The 25,479-nt window shown below is 40.8% G+C and overlaps 1 protein-coding gene across 2 annotated transcripts in view; it reads left to right on the forward strand.

Moving 5' to 3' along the window:
* LOC148360707 (potassium voltage-gated channel subfamily KQT member 5-like) overlaps positions 1-25,479 on the forward strand; it is a 181,324-nt gene that overhangs the window by 104,392 nt on the left and 51,453 nt on the right. For both annotated transcript variants that reach the window (XM_088341605.1, XM_088341606.1), the window contains exons 2-3: positions 20,925-21,015; positions 22,078-22,204. In XM_088341605.1, the coding sequence (XP_088197731.1) occupies positions 20,925-21,015; positions 22,078-22,204 (218 nt within the window). The remainder of the gene's footprint in view (positions 1-20,924; positions 21,016-22,077; positions 22,205-25,479) is intronic.

Raw genomic sequence — 25,479 nt, forward strand, 5'->3', positions numbered from 1 at the left:
TGCAAAGATGATGTGGTGCTTTTGGCTTTCTTAATCTGAGATCTTCAGTTCTCACCGGAGCGATTTGCAGCGGAGTGTGAAGAGGCTGGGATGGAGGTCCGCACCTTCAAGTCCAAGTCCATGGTTCTCAGCCAAAAAAGGTTGGCATGCCCTTTCCGGGTGGGCGATAAGATCATCTCCAAGTGGAGTTTAGGTATCTTGTGGTCTTGTTCCCGAGCGAGGGTAGGATGGAACAGGACTGTTGCAGCCTCTGCCGTCATGCGGACCTTTATCGGTTCATTGTGGTAAAAAAGGCGCTGAGCCGAAAAGCAAAGCTCTCGATTTTGTGGTCGATCTACGTTCCTATCCCCATTTATGGTCACGAACTGTGGGTCATTACCGAAAGGACAAGATCCTAGATACAAGCAGCTAAAATGAGTTTCCTCTGCGATTGTTTTTCTTAATTTTGCACATTTTATTGCCAATTTTTCATTTCTTCGTTTTCACATTTCTGATTGTTAAATGGCCACAGATATCAGTATCAGGTACCTTTTGTGGCGAGTACAAACACCTTAAATTAGTCTGGTATTGTGTATATTGTGATTCAGCATCTTTCACAGCTGAATTATAAGGCATCCAAGAATCAAAAATATCCCCCACTCCTACTTGTTTATCTTTTTGGTCAAAGTATCAATCATATGGAAGGTTACATTAATGAGTGCATGACGTTGCTATGATAGCATTTTCCGCCACAGGCAATTGTTTTAGCTGATTAAATTATGTGTATAATGAGTTTTTCTATTCCGTAATACCACAACCAAGGCACATCTATAGTTTTGGCAGCATGCATTGTTTGCAATACAGTCCTACAGTGAAAAACAGCTAGAATTGTAGTTGAAATTCAAATACTTTACATATGTATAAATACATATATAGAGAGAGAGTAGGAGAACATGTCCAGACCATGATACTTGCACCACCATGCTTCACTGTCTTAAATGTGAACTGAGGTTTAAAGTTTGGGTGTCGTCTCACACACGGTCTGTGGCCCCTGGATCCAAAAAGGACAATTTTAGTTTAATCATTCCACAAAATGTTCCTCCATTTTTCTTCAGGCCAGTTCTTTGGTGAATTGTAACCTCTTCTGCACATGCCTTTTTTTATGAGAGCAGCTTATCTTAAACGTCACGGCATATATACATGTACAGTGGAACCTCGGTTTTTGAACGCCTCTCAGTTCAAACAAATCGGTTCTCGACCAAAAAATTCGAGAAATTCTTGCTTCGCTTTTCGTTCAAAAAATCGTAGTTCGAATGCCGGTACGCTAGGGTGCGATGCTGAGCGTTGTACGGGTGTAGATCGTGTAGATTGCCCCCACCCCTCGTGAAGAACTGTTATGACGTGCGCACACACTTCTTTTCGCTTTCGCTTTTAATATCAGTGAACGGAGTGTTTTAGCCCCTAATTATGCCTCCGAAGAAGGTCGGTGCAAGCAGCAAAGTTGCTACAGGTGAAAAAAGAAGAGTAGTGTGTACAACTATTGCATTTAAGAAAGAAATAATAGCAAAGTATTAAGAAGGTGTGCGAGTTTCCGATCTTGCTATACATACAGCATGGCTTCTGCTGAGCACCACAAAGGTAAGAAATCCTATTCATAATTATTTTCTTTATCCTTTAACCGCTCACCACTTTATGTGGAGACCCGGGTGCTAAATGACGTGTAAACGACCTGATTTTTTTGTTTTTACACGTTCATGTTAGCGTAATCTTTCGTATGGAAGATTACGCTAACGCGAACGTACGATTAGCCTGGGTTAGCTTCATGTTTACGGTCATGGTAAACATTCAGGGTGTTGGAACGGATTAAAACGATTTTACATTACTTTTAATGGGAAAAACGATTTTCGGTGATCGAACAAATCGGTTTTCGAACAGGGTTCTGGAACGGATTATGGTCGAGAACCGAGGTTCCACTGTATATACATTTAAGATAAGTTGAACACCAACCACGAGGATTATCGTAACGCTGGTAAATGCAGTCTCGGTTGTTCTATATCATACGGGACTGTCTGAGGAGAAAAGAGTTGAAGTATTTTTGGTTGGACTGTTTTGGACTGTTTTTTAATTTTTTAATTTCATTTGCCTGTCTTGGCTTCTGAGTTGCTAAGTGTTTTTTTATTTTAGTGCAAATTCACAGTGGCGGTATGCAGGCAATGTGAGGTTGTGTGTTTAAAGAACATTATTTTTGTCCATCTAAGCTTTGTGGAATTAATTTTGATGATTTTTTTTGGGGTAGAAAAACAACCAAAATTTGACTTTGAATGGTTGTAACAATGCTAGGCCCTTGATTATTTCTTCATCTACTATATTTGTCTACCTAGGGGCGTTTGAGTGGTCAAGCGAGCCCCCAGTGACCAGGGAAGGCTAACAAATGGGCCAAATCTATTGAAAGACTTTCTGAAAAGTGGGTCAAAGCTTAACTGAACACATCATGCCCAGGTAAATGATACTGAATGCGAAAGTCCCAGAGGGCCTTTTCAAATGGGGGACGAATCGATAGGCTAGCAAATGACACAGATCAATCTTAAAAGTGACTGCTCTGGACACTAACGCGGATAATGGGAATTGTGTGTGAGGAACACTCTAATAAAAGATGTGAGCGTGGATAGCCTGTCGCATCTGACTGCCACCACTGGTTTAAAATCCTGGAATTAATAGAGTAACACAGCAAGCAGAGATCTTAGTATTTCACATGTACAAAAACATATAGATTTTAGTTTCTCCGCATACCGTTTGTACGATAAATTTGGGCACATTTTTCCAAGATGTCAGTTTGTATAAATTAGAAAGTAGATGTTTACGGGATAAAACAACTCAACCGTATTAAGATAATTCAGTATATTTTGGCACAAACATAAGCCAAATTCCGGATAGCTGCTAACAAATGTTGAGATTGTTTGAACCAGAATAATCAAACAAAGGTAAATGATAATCCCTTTTGGCTTTTTTGCCATAAGGACAAGAGTTACAGGTTTGGTTCAGGAACAGTAACATACTGTATACACGTTTTTGGTTGCAGCTCAAGAAAGATTTGAACCAGCCTGCTTTCTTGATCTTTGTCTCAATTCTAAGATAAAAAGAAAAAATGAAATGAAAACTGGGATAATGTTGATCCAGAGATCCAGAGATATAGGAGCTCTAGGTTCTATTAATGGTTATTCACCAAAAAGTAAAAACATAGATTGTATATAAAATTTATAAGTTAATAACTCAAACTCAAACAAATTGATTAGTCAATTGTTTGATTTAACATAATGACACTCTCATCTCATTAGCTACTCCGCTTATCCTCAGTAGGGTCGCGGGGGTGCTGGAGCCCATCCCAGCAATCATCGGGCAGTGGGCAGGGGACACCCTGAACTGGTTGCCAGCCAATTGCAGGGCCATAATGATACTTTTATATTATTTTTAATATTGGACACCTGCACAAGATAATGCACAGGATGCCTGTTTTTTGTTTTTTAAATATTATGACTGTTTACATCATTGTCGCTATCGGCCAACCATGTTGCTGTTCTTTGATTCTCACACCCTTAACACCGTAACCTAGGAGATTTAATAAAAACAAACGGCTCAGTGGAGGGCTTTAGAACAGGTTGGAATTTCCTATGTGAGGTTTGGGCTCTCTCCCCTGTTCTCTTTGCAAGTTGAAAATCCATTGATGTCTTCTCTCCTTATTTCGAGTACCTACTAATCTTCAGAATTTTCAAATATACTGTGTACAAATCACAAAATAAGAAAATAAAAGGGAAAGAACCATAAATAGATGTGAGATCAACACAGTTTAAGGAAGTAGGATAAAGTCCTTATCAAGTTACATACCACAGATTACTCAATACACTTAAATAAGTTGTTTACAATATTGCGTTAACAACAACAACAATAATACTGCGTCAAATGCCACCACATAGAAAGCACTCAGAACCAACATCACAATTTGTTAATTCATCTGTGGTCCATTGTGCTGATCCCAAACTATGAAGCGATTCAGATCCAATTGCATCACCAAGTTTTCTGTTGACGCCACAGTCGGAGGTCTGTTGTGGCCAAAAGATTACTGGACTAATACCTAAACAAGAGCCCTTCTATAAATATGGATTAAACAACAAAATATTGTGAACATAAGCACTGTATAACATTTCATTGCTTGGCTCAGTGTTTTTCAAGCATGTGCCGGGACACACTGGTGCGCGTTATAAACGTATCTAGCCTGCCACAGGAAATTGCCCAATTTTATCTTTGCAAAAAAAAAAGCATGCCATTGTTCAGTATCTTTCTTCCAGTGATTATCCAGGTAATTAACATTCATCCATATAAATGGGTGGATTTTTTTTGTTTCTTTTAATAAACTAATTATCTGCTCATAAGGTAGTACAGGGAAATATAATTCAAACGTATTTGGTTTGATGGAGCTGTTTAAGATTGTGCTGCAAAATGTAAGAAAATACATACAATACTGCAAATATTTTGCTGGTTTTCATTATCCATCCATCCATCCATTATCTGCACCGCTTATCCTCAGTAGGGTTGCAGGGGGTGCTGGACCCCATCCCAGCTATCTTTGGGCAGTGGGCAGGGGACACCCTGAACTGGTTGCCAGCCAATCGCAGGGCACACAGGGACAGACAATTCGCTCGCTCATTCACACCAAGGGACAATTTGGACCGGCTAATTGACCTAGCATGCATGTTTTTGAAATGTGGGAGGAAACAGGAGTGCCCGGAGGAAACCCACGCAAGCACAGGGAGAACATGCAAACTCCACACAGGAAATTCGATCTCATGACTTCAGAACTCTGCCGCACATGCGCTAACCACTGCGACTTATATTTCTTAATGATTTTCTTATTTTAAATGTCATTTCACTGTCAGATAATCTTTTCTCATTTTAAGTACCGTATTTTCCGCACTATAAGGCGCACCTAAAACCCTTATTTTTTTCAAAAGCTGACCATGCGCCTTATAATACAGTGCGCCTTATATATGGATTAATATTAAGTCGCAAAGTCTTGCAACTTAGGCAAGCAGCCGCCGACTAGATTTTCCCCTGAAGGTGAAGTCGTCCGCAGTGTATGCTGGGATTTATATACCGGCGTTTCATTTCCTAACCAATGTGTCAATCATCATTTGAATCAGTCACTATTGGCTAAAGTTATTCGGAGGTAAAGGGGGCGGATCCTTTTGATCATTTACAGGCTCGCATAGGCTAAAGGGGCGAAACAAAGCCTGCAATTGGCCGAAAAAGAGGAATGTGAATCGCACGTTGGGTTGCACCACGGCATAGAGAAAACATTTTTTACTATTCTGTATTTGCAAATATTTTACTCTCCTGGATTTACTACACTCACGGTTGTAAGAAGACCACGGTTACGTATCATTATTGAACGTGATGGCTGCAAGAAAACTTAGGTGAGCTATGCGGCTTTATATTTTCCCGGTATCTTGTTTTAGAACGATCTTGATGTTTCTGTGATGAGTCTATTCTTACTTTGCTGTCCACACAGTTGCCAGCAAAAAATAAAATGGAAACTAAGAAATATTTGGCATTTCTTGAATCCCAAGACTTTAACCTTCCGAATGATATTTGGAACGATGCATTTGAGTGATTGGTGACATCCTACAGACACTGTTTCCGTACATGTCTAAGACACGTATTTGCTTCTTTGCAAACTTTCGGAATGTTAAGGGGGTAATAAGTTGGACTGAACTATCTGACTGTTTTGTCGACGTTCCCATTGTAGCGCCTTATAACCCGGTGCGCCTTATGCATGGAAAATATAGGACCAAAAACTATTTTTGGGGGGTGCGCCCTATAACCCGGTGCGCCTTAAAGTGCGGAAAATACTGTACTATTTTTGTTATTTTTCTTAAAAAAATATACAAATGAAGTAAAACAGGTTAAGCAGATACTTAACTACAGCCAAATTATTGACCTAAACAATATTTCTTCTATAAAATACGAGAAAAAATATACACTGACAATTCAATCAACATGATAACTGAAGCTGATGCTGTTAGGTAATTTTTAAACATTTTCCACGGACGTGCTACGAGATTGTTTTAATGAAAAAGTTTGCCCTGGCTCAAAAGAGGATGAGAAAACACTGAAAAAAAGGTCATCAATGGACACCATCTAAAGGTCTTTATAATGATTTAGTACATTAGGTAGATGATAAGTTGATGAAGCTTCAACACTTAGAATAAGGAGAAAAGCCATCAATGAATTTTAAACTTGCAAGGAGAACAGGCGAGCAAGTCCAAACTTGGAAAGGGAAAGGCTAACCTGTTCCTAAGACCCTCTCCTGAGCCCTTTTATTTTGTTAAATATCCTAGGTTTACAATAGATCCACCCTAAAGGGTGTGTAAATCAAATAGAAGCAACATGATTGGCCGACAATGATGTAAACGGTTCTTCATAGTCCAAATTACCAAGAACAATGCGCAATAATGGTCAAAATAAAATAACTGGCATTCAGTGCAATCTTCTTCGGGATATTGAAAACAGAGTAAACGTATCAGTAGAGTAAATTGAAATGGTGCAAGTATCATGGTCTGGGTTTGTTTTTGGAACTTATACATTAGGGACTGAGTCTGAATTCCGACTTTTTGGGCAATTTCTATGTCAAGTCAAGTCAAGTCAAGTCAATTGTCTTTATATAGCCCTTAATCACAAAAATGTATCAAAGGACTGCACAGGATTACAATGACGCAATTACCTGATCTTAAACCAACATGCGGGCAAGGAACAACTCAAAAACCTCAGCGTGAGGAAAAAGAGAAACCTTGAGAAGGGACCTCACAAGTGGTATCCCCCTTTCAGGATGACCAGGGTGAATTACATTTAGCATTACAGTACACAAACATAGTAAACACTAGGTAACATGTTGAAAATTTGTCCGGAAAGTGCATGACAGCAGTGACGCCCCCAGCCTGTAAACTAGTCCAGAAAGTCTATGACGGCCACGACGCAGCTTCCCATCTCTGCCAACTGGTCCATGCAGGCGTTCACATGCTTCAGGTCAAACGCTGGTCCGCTTACTCATCTCCAATCGTCCTTCTCCTTCGTATCGCCACTAGGCAGGCGGTCGGAAAAAGACAGGACAATACAGAATATGAGGTGCCACCTTTGATTTCATCAAAAGAAATTCAAAGGGCCACGGATTCTCTGGCGTAGACATCATAAACCGAAGCGGGCTGCCCTAACGGGCTATGATTCTAAGCTAAGGAAGCTAAATCGGCGGGACAGCAAAAGTGATTTTGGAAAAGGCAGAGAAGGACATGATGATGACCGAACTGTGCCTCAGCCAATCAATGTTTCATCACCAATCTCGCCAGTCAGCATTATTCCTGTGGTGTGGAGTTATAACCGCACCTATCATAAACACAACATGGCCGAACATCGACATCTTGTAACAATAACTACAAACACTTCAGATTAGTTCAAAGGCTCAGCACAGTTTGAACTTGATATTACCGTAAATTCCGGACTATAGAGCGCACCTGATTATAAGCCGCACCCACCACATTTTAAGAGGATAACCGCTTTTGTACTTACACAAGGCGCACCTATATATAAGCCGCATGCGCCCACATTAAAACATGCTACACAATCACAAATTGAACCCAAACCCGACTTTGAATCCCGCGATTGTAACTGAATATAAAGTACACAGTCCAAAAACCACAGCCAGCAAAATGAACGGAAAATGATACCGGTACTTAAGGTTTGATGCAGGCCTGCAGAGTCCGGGTCCCGTTGAAAATAATCCAAGGGAAAAAAATGTATATTTCCAAAGGTAAGAGTGGTAAAAATATATATCCACTATTGTCCGCTGCGTCCACAAACGCGTCTCACCTTTACTCCACTTCCCGTCAGCCCCCGTTGTTGTTTTTTTTAAATATACAGTTGCAAATACATATTATACATGGTTACACATATTTACAAAGAAAGACGGTACACCGAGAGAGTTTTCAAAGCTTTAATAATAATATTATAACTTTCATTCCAAACCGTGCCTGTGAAGGGTAGCAAAACGCTCCTAGAAACACGCTTGCAACACAGTAAACAGCTCTTTTAAAAAACATACTGTACTTGTAGTAATCAGGGTAAACCGTCCTCATCTTCCTTCTTAGGGGCCGGTCACACAGACATTTACGGCTGAATCACGGCCAGAAATTTCTGCCTTTGAGGCGGACGCTATTGGACGCATTTAGTTCGCCATTCAGACGAGATACAGCGGTGCTTAACTCGAGTTCGGAAATTCGCGCGCGGGTGGCAGCGCGAAAATGATTTGCCCTGCTCAATTTCTCAGAGCGCGGGTACACAGCCTGTCACGAGCGTATTGAGGCTGAACCACGGCCAGGAATTTCTAGCCGTGAAGCAGATGTCGTTGGGCACTGTTGGACGTTTTGAGACCGCGATATAGACGAGATAGAGCTGTGCTTTACTCGCGGTCGCAAATTTTCACGTGGTTGGCCGTGTTCAAAACTTTTGAGCAGCTCAAAAGTTTGAGCACGTGTTTAAACCGCGTGCCGCACACGTGGTCAACACGAGGAAATGACGCGGAAATGACGCGGAACGACGTGCTCTGGCCGCGGCCAGGGCGCGCTTACACATGGGTAGGACGGGAAATTTCAGCGGGTAATCGTGGGTGGAGCATGGTAATAGCATGTTCTGCGCCTGTATCACGGTGTTATTACGTGAAATTAGCGTGTTAAGCGTGTGACAGTCAAACGCCTTTCTCCGCGTATAAACAGCGCGAATGCCGAGCACACGTCAGTTGTGCTCGTGATGTCAAAGGGGTGAACATGGATCCCCGTCAGCGTAGTTTCTCTTCATTTCGAATAAATCTTTCGGTGCATTCGCAATGGTCGCATCAAGGCTTTAATGCTAGGACCTTAACTTGGCCTTTTGGCTGAGAGTAAGAATCCCGGTTCCCAAGCTTTGCAGCGTATTATGAACTAATCGATAATGAATAATGAATAAAGGAGATAGACTAATAACCCTTAAACCTCACCTACCACGCCCCCCCGTCAGCGATGGTGACCTCGTCTCAATCCATTTTTATTTCTCGACATTTCTTATCAAGATATTAAAATAAAAATGATGCCATAGTTTGAAATCTTGATCTTCACGGGACTGTGTCTTGTGCGGTTGTGATTTCTACAGCCCGGTCCCGAGATTAGCTTCCCCTCGCTATTACAACTTCATTTACCTCGTTTTATCTCACTTTTAAGGAATGTGATGGCAAATATATAACCAAAACCACTTCATCTTGCATTTGTTGGAAATGTAATACAACTTAAACCATTCCGTCTTTATTTATGTTGTGAACGTAATCGAGCAGTAAATCCTCCCCCCCTCGCATGAACGCGCATTCTGCTGCGCTTCCAACGAAAGCGATAGTATTCTACATTAAACGCTTATTAAAACTATAAATCGAGGTAATTATAACAATTGGGAGATCCTAGTCTAAATAACGCGTTTATTCAAACAATAAAGTGCGATCGTATTCTACAAAATGCGTTTGTTAACGTGGGTGAAAAAGTCACGCGAGGGGGTGGGGCGGTGTGGGTGTTGCGTAGGAGTCGGATTTGGGCACAACACCGGCTCGGCAGTTTTCATACACGTGGTCTAAACACGGAAATGACGCGCGAATGACGCGATGAGAGGAAGCGGAACAGTCGCCGGCGTCTTTTTTCCGGCCATACCACAGATCAACAGCGGGTTGGCCAATTTTGCGCATTTTCCATCCCGGGCAACCACGGGCAAAAAAAACCCGCAAAATTTTAGCCGTGATTCAGCCGCAAATGTCTGTGTGACCGGCCCCTTATAACTGACGTCATCAAAGTCGTCTTTTTTCAATATGGGAAAGAGACTTTGTCATATAGACGTCGTCCCACGCTCCCTTATTCAAAAACACGCTCGAAACACGCTCGCAAAGTAAAGTTTACGTGCAATAGCTCTGTTTCCTCCTTTATCGGACTGCTCGATTGCATTTAGCTTGAAAGCTGCGTCATGTGCCTTTCTTTTTGCAATTTGCATGGTGAGGATATTTGTACGCTCATTTAATTTGTGCACAAGCTAAGAAGTTGCAGTCTTCCTCGGCACATATATTCCACCGGTCTAAATCTCACCTTTTGTACTCGAGCGCCGCTGGCGGCTGTTGGAAGAATTACATAAATTGGCCGCGTCACTGAATAAGCCGCAGGGTTGAACGTTTGGGAAAAAAGTAGCGGCTCATAGTCCGGAATTTATGGTAGATCGATGGCTTTCAAAGCTTTACTTAGTTAGTTAGTTATCTTATTCGTGATCACAATCATAACCTGATAGTTGATATGCTGACTCATTAAGGTGGAATCATATTGGTGTTTCAACCTCAAATGTTACCGTGCTACCTAATACTAACGTAACCTCTAAACATTATTTAGTTAAATTTGAGGTGCTGGGTAAATTTTGTATTAAAGAAGCTCGGTAGCCTAGATGGTAGGGCGCCCGCTCCGAGACTGGGAGGTCGCTGGTTCAAGCCTCGGCCGAGTCATACCTAAGACTTACAACATTGGTACTCATTGCCTCCCTGCTTGGCGCTCGGCATTAAGGGTTGGAATTGGGGGGTTTGGTCACCTAATGACTCCCAACACAGCTGTTGGATCAAAAATGGCGACGCCCTGTTTGGCTGCGGCTGCATCGGCTCGCTACAGTTTAACTGTACGGGTCAGGTGTATCGACATTTCGTTCTAACAATAGAATTCAATAATTCAACAATAAAAGTAAATTCTTCTTCTTCTTCTAAATGATTTAACGGATGCAATATTTGCCCGAGTAGATTTTCTACCCACTTGGATCTTTTACCGGGGATAGTTGCGATGTTTCCTACTTTTAAAGGTTCTGTTGACTTACTTATGAACGATTTTAATGCTGCTTTGATTAGAGTACAGGTTTCTGTGGCCCCCTACGACATATATCTTGACAAAAAAGATACAGGCCCTCAGTAGCCTAGATGGTAAGGCGCCCGCTTTGAGACTGGGAGGTCGGTGGTTCGCGCCCCGGCCGAGTCATTCCTAAGACTTAAAAAGTGGTCGGCGGCGCCCTCTGTTGGCTGCGGCTGCATCGGCTCGCTACAACGGGTCAGGTGCAATCGACATTTCGTTCTGTGTACATTGTTACACAGAATGACAATACAAGGAAATTATTATTATTATTATTATTATTATTTACTGAAAAAAATAGCTCACTTAAACAATACTGCAGGACAATTGAACAAAAATGGAGCGCTACCGTGCTGGAGGTTTGCCGTCAGACCTGGTGCGACAGCTTGCTGAAGTATAAAGCAGCCTTTGCCTCTGCTAAGACAGCCTATTTCTCTAGGGTAATTTTTGATCATAAAATGAAATAAAACCCTTTTTTTACACTAGCATCGCTAACTAGGCAACAGATTATTCCAAAAGGTTCTTCCATTCCGGCCTCAGTGCTGTGGAATGCTCTGCCTTCTGAGATTTGATCCGTTTTAATATCGGCTTAAAACACATTTATATCCTGTTTCTTATGAATGATTTATATTTCTTGATGACAATGTCCGTGTATTGTTTGTTGGGGCCCTTGAAAGATTCATTGCAGCCTGGTCATCCTGGAAGGGGGATTAAGTCAAGTCATGTATATTTGCATAGCCCTTAATCACAAAGAATCTCAAAGGGCTGCACAGACCACAGGTTATTGCAAACCACAGACTATTATGACACCATCCCCTGATCTAAAACCTACATGAGGGAAAATAATGCACAGATATTGTCAACATAAAATATAGGTTATTCATATGCTATCGAATAGAACTGTGTTTTAAGCTTGGATTGAAACATTTCCACTGAGGTTGCAGATTTAATCTCAGGGGGTAGAGCATTCCACAGCACCAGGGCCCGAATGGAGAACGTTCTCAAACCTGCGGATTTCTTCTTGGCTCTTGGGATCACTACTATACCAGCATTTTCAGAGCGAATTCTCTGGACCGGAACATAGGGTGAAATTAAATCTGAAAGATATGAGGAAGCAGGTCCATTGAGGATTTTGTTTACTACCAACAGAACCTCAAAATCACATCTTAAGCTAACAGGGAGCCAATGAAGATTAGTTAAAACCGGGGTTATATGATCAAACTTTCTTGTCTTAGTTAAAAGCCTCGCTGCAGCATTTTGTACCAGCTGAAGGCTCTTGATTTTGGACTTCGGGATTACCTTTGCATTATCCCATGTGTTTCTCAAAGTTTCTTAATTCCTTCCTTATGAGTTTTTAAGATTTACCTTGCCTTCATGGAGGTTTTAGATCAGGTGATGATGGTTTAACAATAGTATGTTGTCTGTAATAGTCAGTAGTCTGTACAGCCGTTTCAGACTTCTTTTAATTAAATTCTATACAAATAAACATGACTTTACTTCAATGTTCAAGAAAAAAAATGATAAAATAAGCTCTTCAAAAACCTACTCCTTCTCTGAGCCCTATATATTGACTTTTATGAAGAGATGTAGATTTTACTCCTAGTATTTTTCTATTGTAGACACTATTTTGTAGATTTGTATATCTTATATTGTATTATATTGTACATAACACATTACCTTATTACTGTATGTTTCATGCTTTTCATTTTCACTACAAAAGAAAATCACATGAAGAAAATAAAGAATAGCATTTAGGAAGGATTTATCGTTCTAGCAGATAATTTGTGGGTGGTGCACCCAAATGTGTGGTAGTAGGAAGAGAGTTTAAACAAAGTAAAAAGGTGATCGGACCAAACTACACTGTGTTAAGACTTAAGGGTGTCACACATGACTAAAGACAACGACCGCAAAAATGACCTGATGAGGACTGAAAGAAAATAGTTGAGTTATTTTGCCAACATTATTCAAGTAATTTAAAACAGGAGCAAAAATGAAGTACCTAATTCATTATTTACAGTATCTACAGGTGTCGACAACCGTTTTCAAGCTGAGAGATATTTTTTTATTACTAATTAGGCACCAAGATTTATCCATTTCAAAAATAACTTCTGATGTTATTACTATGTTGTTAATATGTTATTTCACAATTTACAGATCTGGCAGTGGCCTGTGACAACACTAATACTAGATTGTGGATCGAAAACTATTTGGTTCCAAATATTTGAGTATCGCATTACACAAGAGTACTGGTTTATAGCAGTTTTATCAAATGGTGGTGGCAAAACTCAAATGCAAACGATCTTGTAACAAAACTTGAATCACCTTCAAGTATCTAGTTCAAACAAAAAATGAAATCAAGCATGTACATTACATGATAATATAAAAGTGTTTTATGCCACAAATACCGTTTGTTTTAGCGATGTAGATGAACGGCATCGTACATCCCCAGTGATTTTTTTCGAGGGGCATGCTACAGGCACTTACATAAAAACCCACAAGGTGGTGTTCAAGCATATTGGAAGTAGGGTTTAAATTGACTGAGTCAAGCACAAAAATAAAAATCATCCCAGCAGATAATCCCAGTATTGCACTGGAAAAGCTGCGATCAATCATGGACAATTCATCACATCCACTACACAGCACTATATCCAGACAGAAGAGCAGCTTCAGCGACAGACTGCTGTCAGAGTCTTGTACTACGGACAGACTGAAGAGATCTTTTCTTCCTCATGCCATGAGGCTCTTTAACTCCACCCGGCGGAGTAAAGGCCCACATTAAACCACACCCCCTTCATTGCATATTACTGTATTTTATTGCAATGTGTATTCTGTGTAGCACTATCTAGATACTCTATATAACACGTCACATCGGGTATTTGTATGTTGTATTCTTTTTGCTTTATTATTGTATTGTTCTCAGCACAGGGATGCTGCTGGAAATGTGAATTTCCCTGCGGGGATGAATAAAGTATCTATCTGTCTATCTATCTTTCTATCTATTGGTGGGCTATTTTCTGAAAAAAGGTCCGCGGGCACCTCAGTTGTCCCTAGGGGGCACCCTGGTGCCCGCATGCACCATGTTGGAAACCCCTGATCTACAATATTTTTTTCCGCTCCCCCTTAAAGCAAAGTCTTGATTTATACATCCAAATTGAACAGCAAGGGAAGCTATCGATCAAACACAGTATAATCTGAGTCATGGTCCAGCCACCGAATTTCTTTAAATCCTTGAGGATTCATGACAATTGAACCCATTTTTTTAACAATAGCAAGCACAAATGACAAAAACAGAAAAATATGACTTATGGTGTTGCAATCCATCGTTATTCTCCACAATTCATCGGGGATCTTGAAAGTGCCCTGGAGTTGTTGTCTGGAAATATAGGTCTTACGCCACATGTTACGCGATACAGCCCTCCTTCGTCATTTCTTTTGGCGCGGTAATAAATATGTGCTTGTCTTTGTAATCACTATCTGAGTCTGTGGTAGTTGCCATCTTAAAAGGGTCTCATGATCCGAAAACACGTGACCTAGACAATTTGGATTACAGCTGAAAACCGCTTCAGGAGTGCAGAAGACTGCGTCGGTGATGTTCTGCACCCTTTTGCTTGGACCCCAAATTCACCACACTAATTGCGTTCAGTGTGCGGGGTCTTAAAGGGATTACAAAAGACCCTTTTCTTAAAAAATTGGCACAGAACTTTTAGTGTTCCCCCCACAATCATGCAGATATCTCATCTCATCTCATTAGCTTCACCGCTTATCCTCAGTAGGGTCGCAGGGTGCTGGAGCCCATCCCAGCAATCATCAGGAAGTGGGCAGGGGACACCCTGAACTGGTTGCCAGCCAATCGCAGGGCACACAGGGACAGACAACTCGCTCGCTCATTCACACCTAGGGACAATTTGGACCGGCCAATCCACCTGAAATGCATGTCTTTGGAATGTGGGAGGAAACCGGAGTGCCCGGAGGAAACCCACGCAAGCACGGGGAGAACATACAAACTCCGCACAGGAAGTCCGGTAGCTGGATTTGAACGACACAGGAGGTTCCCGAGACCTTAGAATTGTGCCGCACACGCGCTAACCGCTGCGCCGCTGTGCTGCCCTCATGCAGATATGTTCCAAAATATTCCACGTGTAATGGATCTCAAGAAATCAATTTCAAAGTAGACAGTTGACCTCATATCCCCTAGAACTGTGACATCACTGGATGCCATCGAGAAACAAAATAATGGCGCGTATCACTGAAAAATGGACAGCAATTGTCGTAATCAGTGAATGCATAGCGCTCTTTTCAGCTTGGAGTAATTGGAACTTTACTTACTGTTTTGCTGGGGGACTTCTGACTGTTTTGTATGAGTTGATCAGCAAAGGGCCAGTTTACCTGCCGTTGTGTACAGCGTGTGTTCCTCCTTTCACTTCGTCTCGTTTTAGGCATTTGATTGTGACCTTTAGTCTTGTGTTTTTGCCGCTCGTCTTGCAATTACCTTAATATAATATTGTCCAGATAGCTACCAGTGACTTGCGGGCTCCCGAAGGCTTCCAGTTTGGTTTGGTCTAGGTTAGCCCCACTAGAAGTCGGCTAGCTGGATAGCCTGCTCTGCTCCTTGGTTTTTCTCCCGTCTGGGTTCGTGTTTGTTGCCGCGGTAGTGTTTTGTTGTTGGCTCGTGGTTATCATGGCTGCTTACTGAATGTTTTCGGTCAGGCAGTTTTATTCGACGATCATTCCCTGACAATGGAACACTATTTACAGTGCATCCGGAAAGTATTCACAGCGCTTCACTTTTTCCACATTTTGTTATGTTACAGCCTCATTCCAAATTGCATTAATTTAATCTCTTATCTCAAAATTCTACACAAAATACTCCATTATGACAACGTGAAAAAGTTTTTTTTTTACTTTTTTTGAATTTATTAAAAATTGAAAACTAAGAAATCACATTTACATAAGTATTCACAGCCTTTGCCAAGAAGCTCAAAATTGAGCTCAGGTGCATCTTTTTTCCACTGATCATCCTTGAGATCTTTCTACAGCTTAATTGGAGTCCACCTGCAGTAAATTCAGTTGATTGGACATGATTTGGAAAGGCACACACCTGTCTATATAAGGACACACAGTTGAGTGTGCATGTCAGAGCACAAACACCAAGCATGAAGTCAAAAGAACTGTCTGTAGACCTGCAAGACAGGATTGTCTTGAGGCACAAATCTGGGGAAGGATACAGAAAAAAATCTGCTGCTTTGAAGGTCCCAATGAGCACAGTGGCCTCGATTATTCGTAAATAGAAGACATTTGGAACCACCAGGACTCTTCCTAGAGCCGGCCGGCCTTCTAAACTGAGCGATCAGGGAAGAAGGGCCTTAGTCAGGGAGGTGACCAAGAACCCAATGGTCACTCTGTCAGAGCTCCAGCGTTCCTCTGTGGAGAGAGGAGAGCCTTCCAGAAGGACAACCATCTCTGCAGCAATCCACCAATCAGGCCTGTATGGTAGAGTGGCCAGACGAAAGCCACTCCTTAGTAAAAGGAACATGGAAGCCCGTCTGGAATTTGCCAAAAAGCACCTGAATGACTCTCAGACCATGAGAAACAAAATTCTCTGGTCTGATGAGACAAAGATTGAACTCTTTGGTGTGAATGCCAGGTGCCATGTTTGGAGGAAACCAGACACCGCTCCTCACCAGGCCAATACCATCCCTACAGTGAAGCATGGTGGTGCCAGCTGTGGGGATGTTTTTCAGCAGCAGGAACTTGCAGACTAGTCAGGATAGAAGGAAAAATTACTGCAGCAATATATAGAGATATCCTGGATGAAAACCTGCTCCAGAGCGCTCTTGACCTCAGGCTGGGGCGAAGGTTCATTTTTCAGCAGGACAATGACCCAAAGCACACAGCCAAGATCTCAAAAGATTGGCTTCAGAACCACTCCGTGAATGTCCTGGAGTGGCCCAGCCAGAGTCCAGACTTGAATCCAATCTCTGGAGAGATCTGAAAATGGCTGTGCACAAACGTCTCCCATCCAACCTGATTGAGCTTGAGACTTATTGCAAAGAAGAATGGGCAAAACTGCCTAAAGATAGGTGTGCTAAACTTGTGGGATCATATTCAAAAAGACTTGAGGCTGTATTTGCTGCCAAAGGTGGATCAACAAAGTATTAAGCAAAGGCTGTGAATACTTATGTAAATGTGATTTCTTAGTTTTCTATTTTTAATCAATTCAAAAAAAGTTTAAAAAAAAACTTTTTCACATTGTCATAATGGAGTATTTTGTGTAGAATTTTGAGATAAGAGCTTAAATTAATACAATTTGGAATGAGGCTGTAACATAACAAAATGTGGAAAAAGTGAAGCGCTGTGAATACTTTCCGGATGCACTGTATCTTTATCAATGCATTATAAATCAAGAAATTGTAATTTGTGATCTGAAACAAAATTTTGTCCAGTTTAGAAATTAACTTAAAGCAGTATTTTTCTAACAGTGTGCCATAACATTCGATGACAGCAACATTATATTGGCAACTTAGGCTACGCTGTACCCTACTGATGACACGTTTTTATTGGAGCTGAGAATTGTATATTTTTACAGGCGATGTGCCTCGACCCAAAAACGATTAAATAACACTGACGTAAAAAAGACTTTGAAATTAAATGTTTTATTTATTTTTTTTATATTATATTAATGTTCTCAGTAAAGCTATTTCAAAAAGATTTGACAAGTTTAAGTTTGGTACAAACAAAAAGAGAAAACATCTAAAACTGCAATAAGAACAGGGGAGCCAGCCCAAACTTCTGATAAGAAATTATAACCTGTTCTAAAAGTCCTCCCCAGAGTCCTTTCTTTTTTTTAAGGTTTCTAGGTTACCAAAGCAGACCCACCCTAAAGTGTGTGGAAATGGAAGAATAGCAACATAAATGGAGAATAGTAACAATGATCTCAAGAGTCAAAACAATAATAGTCAAAATAACAATAAGGAGCATTGTACGCAACCTCCTTTGCAGGTGCCCAATATCAAAAACTGAAACAACTTGTCATAGATAATAACGACTTGTGGATTCAAGGAAAAACTAAATTTTGTTGATCACAACAATCATTGTCATTTATGTGAATTCACTCTCAAACCAGGTGATTAGTCATTTCCAAAACTGATCAATTTACTTTGTACCAATAAAAATCAGCACCACGGACAGCATCTGCATACCCTGCGAATTTCGGCCATACCGATTTGGAGACTCGAAAAATCGTCATTTTCATCACACTTTCTTATCAATCTATCTGTAAGCTACCATGCATCAAAGTCATTTTCATATCTGCTTCATTTCCCACACTAAGTCTCAAAATGATGCTGACTTTCAACTTCATAAGATGCCCTGATACCACCTCTATGGGTGACCTCAAAGTAGATCACAGTTTTACTACTGTTAGGTGACATTTAAGATGACATTTGTGATGCGAGGCATGTCGAGAGGAGTTGCATTCGCTGAAGAATAAAGGGATTTGCGTGTACAGTTTTTGTGTGGTGGTTGTGTATTTGTTGTATCTGTCTGTACATGCAGTTCCTACAAAATTGCTCATTTGAAAGTTCAGAGCAATCAGTACTGAGCGAAGAGTGATCCACTCAATATGAATGCAACCTCTTGTGAGGATAGCCAAGCACCGGGGATCAAGGACGCTATGGAACGCTACTTCATGGGACTAATTAATGAACTTCATTGGGTGCATAATAACCCTGTCACGGTGCTTTCCTGCACACCTCAATATATTCCGCATGGAAATGTAACCGTGGCCGTGGTTAAAAGGGGTTGATTGTCAGCCATTTTTTTTTTTGCTCCGACAACCTTTTCCAAGTGCATGAGCGTAGGTGTGCTTGTGACAAAGAGCTTGCTGTTCAGGTGACGGCTCCACAGTTCACATTGTTCAGATGTCAGTGGAAATAACCTAAAACTTTTGATACTTCCTTTTGAAAGTCACCCGAAAATCACTAATAGCTTTTATTTTTTACCGCGTTACACTACACAATACCCTTGTTTGAAAATACAACAAATGTTGTCAGAAATGGATCAATACACTGCTTGGATCCATTTTATCGGACTTTTTGGGTGGTGTTGCAAGAAAAGACCCAACTGTTGATGATTTGAGTAGTAGATGTTGTCGTATTGTGCAGTACAATTGAAACTCAAGTGCCAAAAAGCACACGCAAGAATACAAACACGCATACTTTTCAAGAGGAATAAGAGGGAGGGACAGAGAGACATACAGACAAAGAGAGAGAAAGAGACAGACAGAGACAGAAAGAGCTAAGAAAAGAGAGGGAACAAGAGAGTGATATAGAGAGAGAGCAATGAAGAAAGAGAACAAGAGAGAGAGAGAGAAATGAAGAAAGAGAGCAAGAGAGAAAGTGAGAGAGAGCAAAGAAGAGAGAAAGAGAGAGCAAGAAAGAGAGGGAGTGAGGAAGAGATATAAAGTGCAAGGGAGAGAAACACAGAGAAGGCGTGAACGAAAGCAAAAGAATAAAAGAGAAAGAGAGTGAGTGAGAGAGAGACAAAGAGAGCAAAGAAGAGAGAGATAGGAAAGAAGAGAGAGAGGAAAGAAAAGAGATAGACAAAGCAAGCAAAGAAGAGGGAGCAAAGAAGCAAGAGAGAGAAAGCAAAAAAGGGACTGAGCAAAAAAGAGAGAGGACAAAAAGAGAGAAGGAAGAAAGAAAGAGTGAGCAAAAAGAGAGGGAGTGAGAAAGATCTAGGAAGTGCAAGAGAGAAAAAAGAAAGAAAAAGAAAGAGAAACAAAGAGAGGGGGAGAAAGAAAGCAAGAGCACGAAAGAAGAAAAGAGAGCATATAAGAGAGAGAGATTATAAAAACAAAGATAGGGGAGGAAGAGCGCAAGAGGAAAAGAAAGAGAGAGAGAGACAGCAAAGATGAGAGAAAGAGAGAGCAAGAAAGAGAGGGAGTGAGGAAGAGATAGAAAGTGCAAGAGAGAGAGCGATTGAAAAAGAGCAAAGACGAGAGAGAGAGAGAGAGAACAAACAAGAGAGAAAGAGAAAGCAAGAAGGAGCGGGAGTGAGGAAGAGATATAAAGTGCAAGGGAGAGAAACACAGAGAAGGGGTAAACGAAAGCAAAAGAATGAAAGAGAAAGAGTGTAAGTGAGAGAGAGAGAAAGAGAACCAAGAAGAGAGAGATAGGAAAGAAGAGAGAGAGAGGAAAGAAAAGAGAGAGACAAAGCAAGCAAAGAAGAGGGAGCAAAGAAGAAAGAGAGAGAAAGCAAAAAAGAGAGAGGACAAAAAGAGAGATAGAAGAAAGAAAGAGCGAGCAAAAAGAGAGGGCGTGAGAAAGATATAGGAAGTGCAAGAGAGAGAAAAAGAAAGAAAAAGAAAGAGAAACAAAGAGAGGGGGAGAAAGAAAGCAAGAGCATGAAAGAAGAAAAGAGAGCATATAAGAGAGAGAGATTATAAAAGTGTCTCCTAGTGTTCCTGCTCACGATTTCTGGTGAGCCGGCTCCCGTCGTTTACTTCAAAAATCAGCGTCTCAGGGTAAATTACACATCTCTCACAGAAACACTCAAATAGAAATGCCTTGGCACAAAAATCAAGCTGTACCTGCATATACCTAATGTACAGTCTTGAACAGTAAATAATCAGGAGAGCCAAACTCATTCAATTAAAGTCCCTGGCTAGCTTGTTCTCCCTATTAGCCATTTTTACTCAGTTTTTGCTATGCAAAATATTTGAGGTGGCCAAATAATACTATTCTCCCTTTCTTGTATTTTAAAAAAAGCACCTTCTATGAATAAGCATAACTGATGGAAGTTGAAATTGAATGATATTTATGTTAAGGATCCAATGAGAAAAAAAACTTGACAGTATTACTCTGAAAAAGATGAATACTACAAAATGTATCAATCTATTTAATGCTAGGTGTTAAAAGTATTGTATTTGTGGTGACTATTTCTCCATTTTCCATCCAGGTTCATCTTGGTCTTCAGCTGCCTAGTCCTCTCAGTGTTCTCCACCATCCCTGCCCATCAGGACTTCTCCTCCTACTGTCTGCTCATTTTGGTAGGGAGGAACATGTTTCTTGTTTTGATACCCTTTTCTCCATTTTTCTCCTCACAACTTTCCCAAAAATACAGATGAGAGATTTGTATGTATTTTACAACACGTGGTAAGCTTCTCTGTTGGCTTTGATCTCTATAAGGGGGATTAGCATTTTAGCACAACATGCAACGTCCGGCAAAACTAACATAAAAGGCGACAGAAACAAAACGAAAATAAATCCAAACAGCTTGACAACATCAATCACATTACTGTGCATGTTGAGAGATTTGTCAGCTGTGGTTTTAATGTTTAAAATTAACTTCTTTTGCGGTGCACCAAAAGATCGTGTCTTACTGTTGGCAGCTCGTTGTAGACTGCCAAAAACCCCCACCTTCCTGTCGCAAAGTCTAAAGTCAAACCAAATTTTACCACATACCAGCAGGTGGCACTGTCGGACTCATCATTGCAGGACACTTATACAGAAACTATACATTACACACAAATTAGATTTTTATTTGTATACATTTGTTTTCAGTTACGTAAGCGCACCTACAAAACTGTACGACTAAACTCGTGGTTTCGGTATAAAATTTCATATTTACAGTACCATTATCTCCAGACAGAAGAGCAGCTTCAGGGACAGACTGCTGTAACAGTCTTGTACCATGGACAGACTGAGGAGATCTTTTCTTCCTCATGCCATGAGGCTCTTTAACTCCACCCAGCGGAGTTTCTTTTGTCTTTCATTAGCATATTTGGTATTGGAGTAATCCAAAAGTAATTGAAAGTAATTAAGTTAAGTAACCCTACCCAACCCTGCAGTGGACATATCTAATACTGCAAGTCGTTGTTTCACGCGATACAGCTGATTTTTATCTTTCCTACGCCTTCTCCATGCATAAACATCAACTTCCTCGTGCTGAGGTTTTGAGTTTTCCCTTACCCGCATGTTGGTTTAAGATCAGGGGATGGTGTCATTGTAACCTGTGCAATCCTTTGAAACATTTTGTGATTAAGGGTGTCACAAATAAATGTGCCTTAACTTGACTTCTGCTAAGTCAACTTTTTTTAAACTTCCCGTAGGAGTTTGTGATGATTGTGGTGTTTGGATTGGAGTACATCATCCGCATCTGGTCAGCAGGATGCTGCTGTCGCTATCGAGGATGGCCGGGACGACTTCGCTTTGCCAGAAAGCCATTCTGCGTAATCGGTGCGTAAGAACAGCGCTCTATTCTCGCTTCTTCCCACAAAAAATCCTTACTTTCATTGTTACTACATTGGAACCTCGGTTCTCGACCATAATCCGTTCCAGAACCCTGTTCGAAAACCGATTTGTTCGATCACCGAAATCATTTTCCCCGTTAAAAATAATGTAAATCGTTTTAATCCATTCCAACACCCTGAATGTTTACCATGAATGTTTAACGTAAACATGAAGCTAACCCAGGCTAATCGTACGTCCGCGTTATCGTAATCTTCCCTACGAAAGATTACGCTAACATGAACGTGTAAAAATAAAAAAAATCAGGTTGTTTACAAGTCATTTAGCACCAGGGTCTCCACAACAAGTTGTGAGCGGTTCATTGGAAAAGGGGCTCAGTTCCAACACCCTGAATGTTTACCTCGAAAGTTTAACGTAATCATAAAGCTAACCCAGGCTAATCGTTTGTTCGCATTATCGTAATCTTCCGTACGAAATATTACGCTAACATGAACGTGTCAAAATAAAAAAAAGGATAGAGAAAATAATTATGAATAGGATTTCTTACCTTTGTGGTGGTCAGCAGAAGGCGCAGGTTGACAGTGGGGAGAGAGATGGAGGAGGAAGGAAAATTATTGTTTGGAAGGATGTTCTTTTCTCTTAAAATACCGATCTAATGACACTTGCTTTTGCCTTCTTTTTAGCACTTTTCTAAAGTGACTCATGACAGTGTCATTAAAGTCATCGTACTATTGTACTGATCGTAGATTTAGCCATGCTGTATTCCCTAGCAAGATCGGAAACTCGCACACCTCTTTAATATTTAGCTATTATGTCTTTCTTAAAGGCAATAGTTGTACGCGCTACTTTTCTTTTTTCACCTGTAGCAACTTTGCTGCTTGTTCCGACCTTCTTCGGAGGCATAATTAGGGGCTAAAACACTTTGTTCATCGATATTAAAAGCGAAAGCAAAAAGAAGCAATACGCACGTGATAACAGTTGGTCACGAGGGGTGGGGGCGATCTACATTACCGGCGTTCGAACTCCGATTTTTTGACCGAACAGCGAAGCAAAAATTTCTCGAAATTTTTGGTCAAACTCCGATTTGTTCGGACTGAGAGGCGTTCAAAAACCGAGGTTCCACTGTACTTCTCTTCTTTTACTTCTCAATGTCTGTTGAAAGGTTTAGTCGCAGGCGAAATATTCCATTGCATGCATCCGACCAGCGTTTGTGCGTGTCATTGAGGGCTGTGGTCATAGCTCTTAAGAGAAAAATGCATTTACGTAATGAGTTTGCATCAACGGATTCTTATTTTTTCCAATATTTAGACACAAACCCGATTCCTGCTTTTTGGAAAGCGCAGTTGGAAAGACTGATGGAAGGGGGATAAGACTTTGTTGATGCTAATATGATTGTTTCTCGTGATGCCGATCTTGTGGAAACTGGCAAGCAAGCAATTTTCGGTGGATAACCTAACCAGACAGAGTGAAGTTTTAACTTTAATACAGATGCCTTTAATTATCTATTTTTTGAGACATTCTCATGCATGGAAAAATCATGTCTTTACTGATGATACTGATCATGTTGTTTTATTTATATCATATTGTTTATTTATTTTTCACACACTCTTATATCATGAATATATGCAATAAAATGTATTTTCATCAAAGCTCTGATGGCAATTTGAGCATTCTTATTGGCATAGCAATAAAATACATGGCCTGACAGCAATAGACTTATTATATGCATGACTATAAAATGCCTGTTGCAATTATAGAGTCAACAGCCAAAATTTGAATACATAATACCGTATTTTCTGCACTATAAGGCGCACCTAAAAGCCTTTATTTTTTTCAAAAGCTGACCTGCCGCCTTATACTACAGTGCGCCTTTTATATGGATCAATATTAAGTCACAAAGTCTTGCAACTAAGGCAAGCAGCCGCCCTGATTTCCCCCCGAAGGCGAAGTCGTCCACGGTGTATACTGGGATTTATATACCGGCGTTTCATTTCCTAACCAATGAGTCAATCATCATTTGAATCAGTCACTATTGGCTAAAGTTATTCGGAGGTAAATGGGGCGGATCCTTTTTATCATTTACAGGCTCGCATAGGCTAAAGGGGCGAAACAAAGCCTGCAATTGGCCGAAAAAGATGAATGTGAATCACACGTTGGGCTGCACTACAGCATAGAGAAAACATGTTTTACTATTCTGTATTTGTAAATATTTTACTCTCCTGGATTTACTACACTCACGGTTGTAAGAAGACCACGGTTACGTATCATTATTGAACGTGATGGCTGCAAGAGAACTTAGGTGAGCTATGCGGCTTTATATTTTCCCCGTATCTTGTTTTAGAACAATCTTGATGTTTCTGTGATGAGTCCTTTTTTAAACTAAATTCAATTCAAAGTGTTTATTGTCATATGCAGAGTAAAGAACCCCGTTTCCCTGCACAATAAAATTCTTACTATGCTGTCCACACAGTTGCCAGAAAAAAATAAAATGGAAACTAAGAAATGTTTGGCATTTCTTGAATCCCAAGACTTTAACCTTCCGAATGATATTTGGAACGATGCATTTGAGTGATTGGTGACATCGTACGGACACTGTTTCGGTACATGTCTGAGACACGTACTTCTTTGCAAGCTCTCGGAATGTTAAGAGGGTAATAAGTTGGACTGAACTATCTGACTGTTTTGTCGATGTTCCTCCCACATTCCAAAGACATACATTTCAGGTGAATCGGCCAGTCCAAATTGTCCCTAGGTGTGAATGAGCGAGCGAGTTGTCTGTCCCTGTGTGCCCTGCGATTGGCTGGCAACCAATTCAGGGTGTCTCCTGCCCACTGCCCGATGATTGCTGGAATGGGCTCCAGCACCCCCGCGACCCTACTGAGGATAAGCGGTGCAGCTAATGAGATGAGATGAGATGACCATAGGAGTGCTAGATCTGGGGATAATCTTATCCAAACTAGCTGTTGAGAATAACTCACCATAGTAACTGAGCCTGTCATGATTACTGATGCGAGGCACCTGTGCCCGCTTCTTTGGCGCCAACTGCCTAGGGCGCTGATTGGCTCCCTGTCACCTTTTAAAACCCCGCCTTTCTGTCACCGGTTGTCAGTCCGTGTTACATTTTTTAATGTACAAAATCGGTTTTCCTCTTAAAATGTGGTGGGTGCGGCTTATAATCAGGTGCGCTCTATAATTTACGGTATTTGTAGTTGTAACTTTCTTCTATGAACATATTTCGATTAAAATGCTGTGTATTTGGCATT

The sequence above is a fragment of the Urocampus carinirostris genome, chromosome 8 (genome assembly GCF_059441175.1).
Source record: "Urocampus carinirostris isolate Australia breed hairy pipefish chromosome 8, RoL_Ucar_1.0, whole genome shotgun sequence".
NCBI classification, from domain to species: domain Eukaryota; kingdom Metazoa; phylum Chordata; class Actinopteri; order Syngnathiformes; family Syngnathidae; genus Urocampus; species Urocampus carinirostris.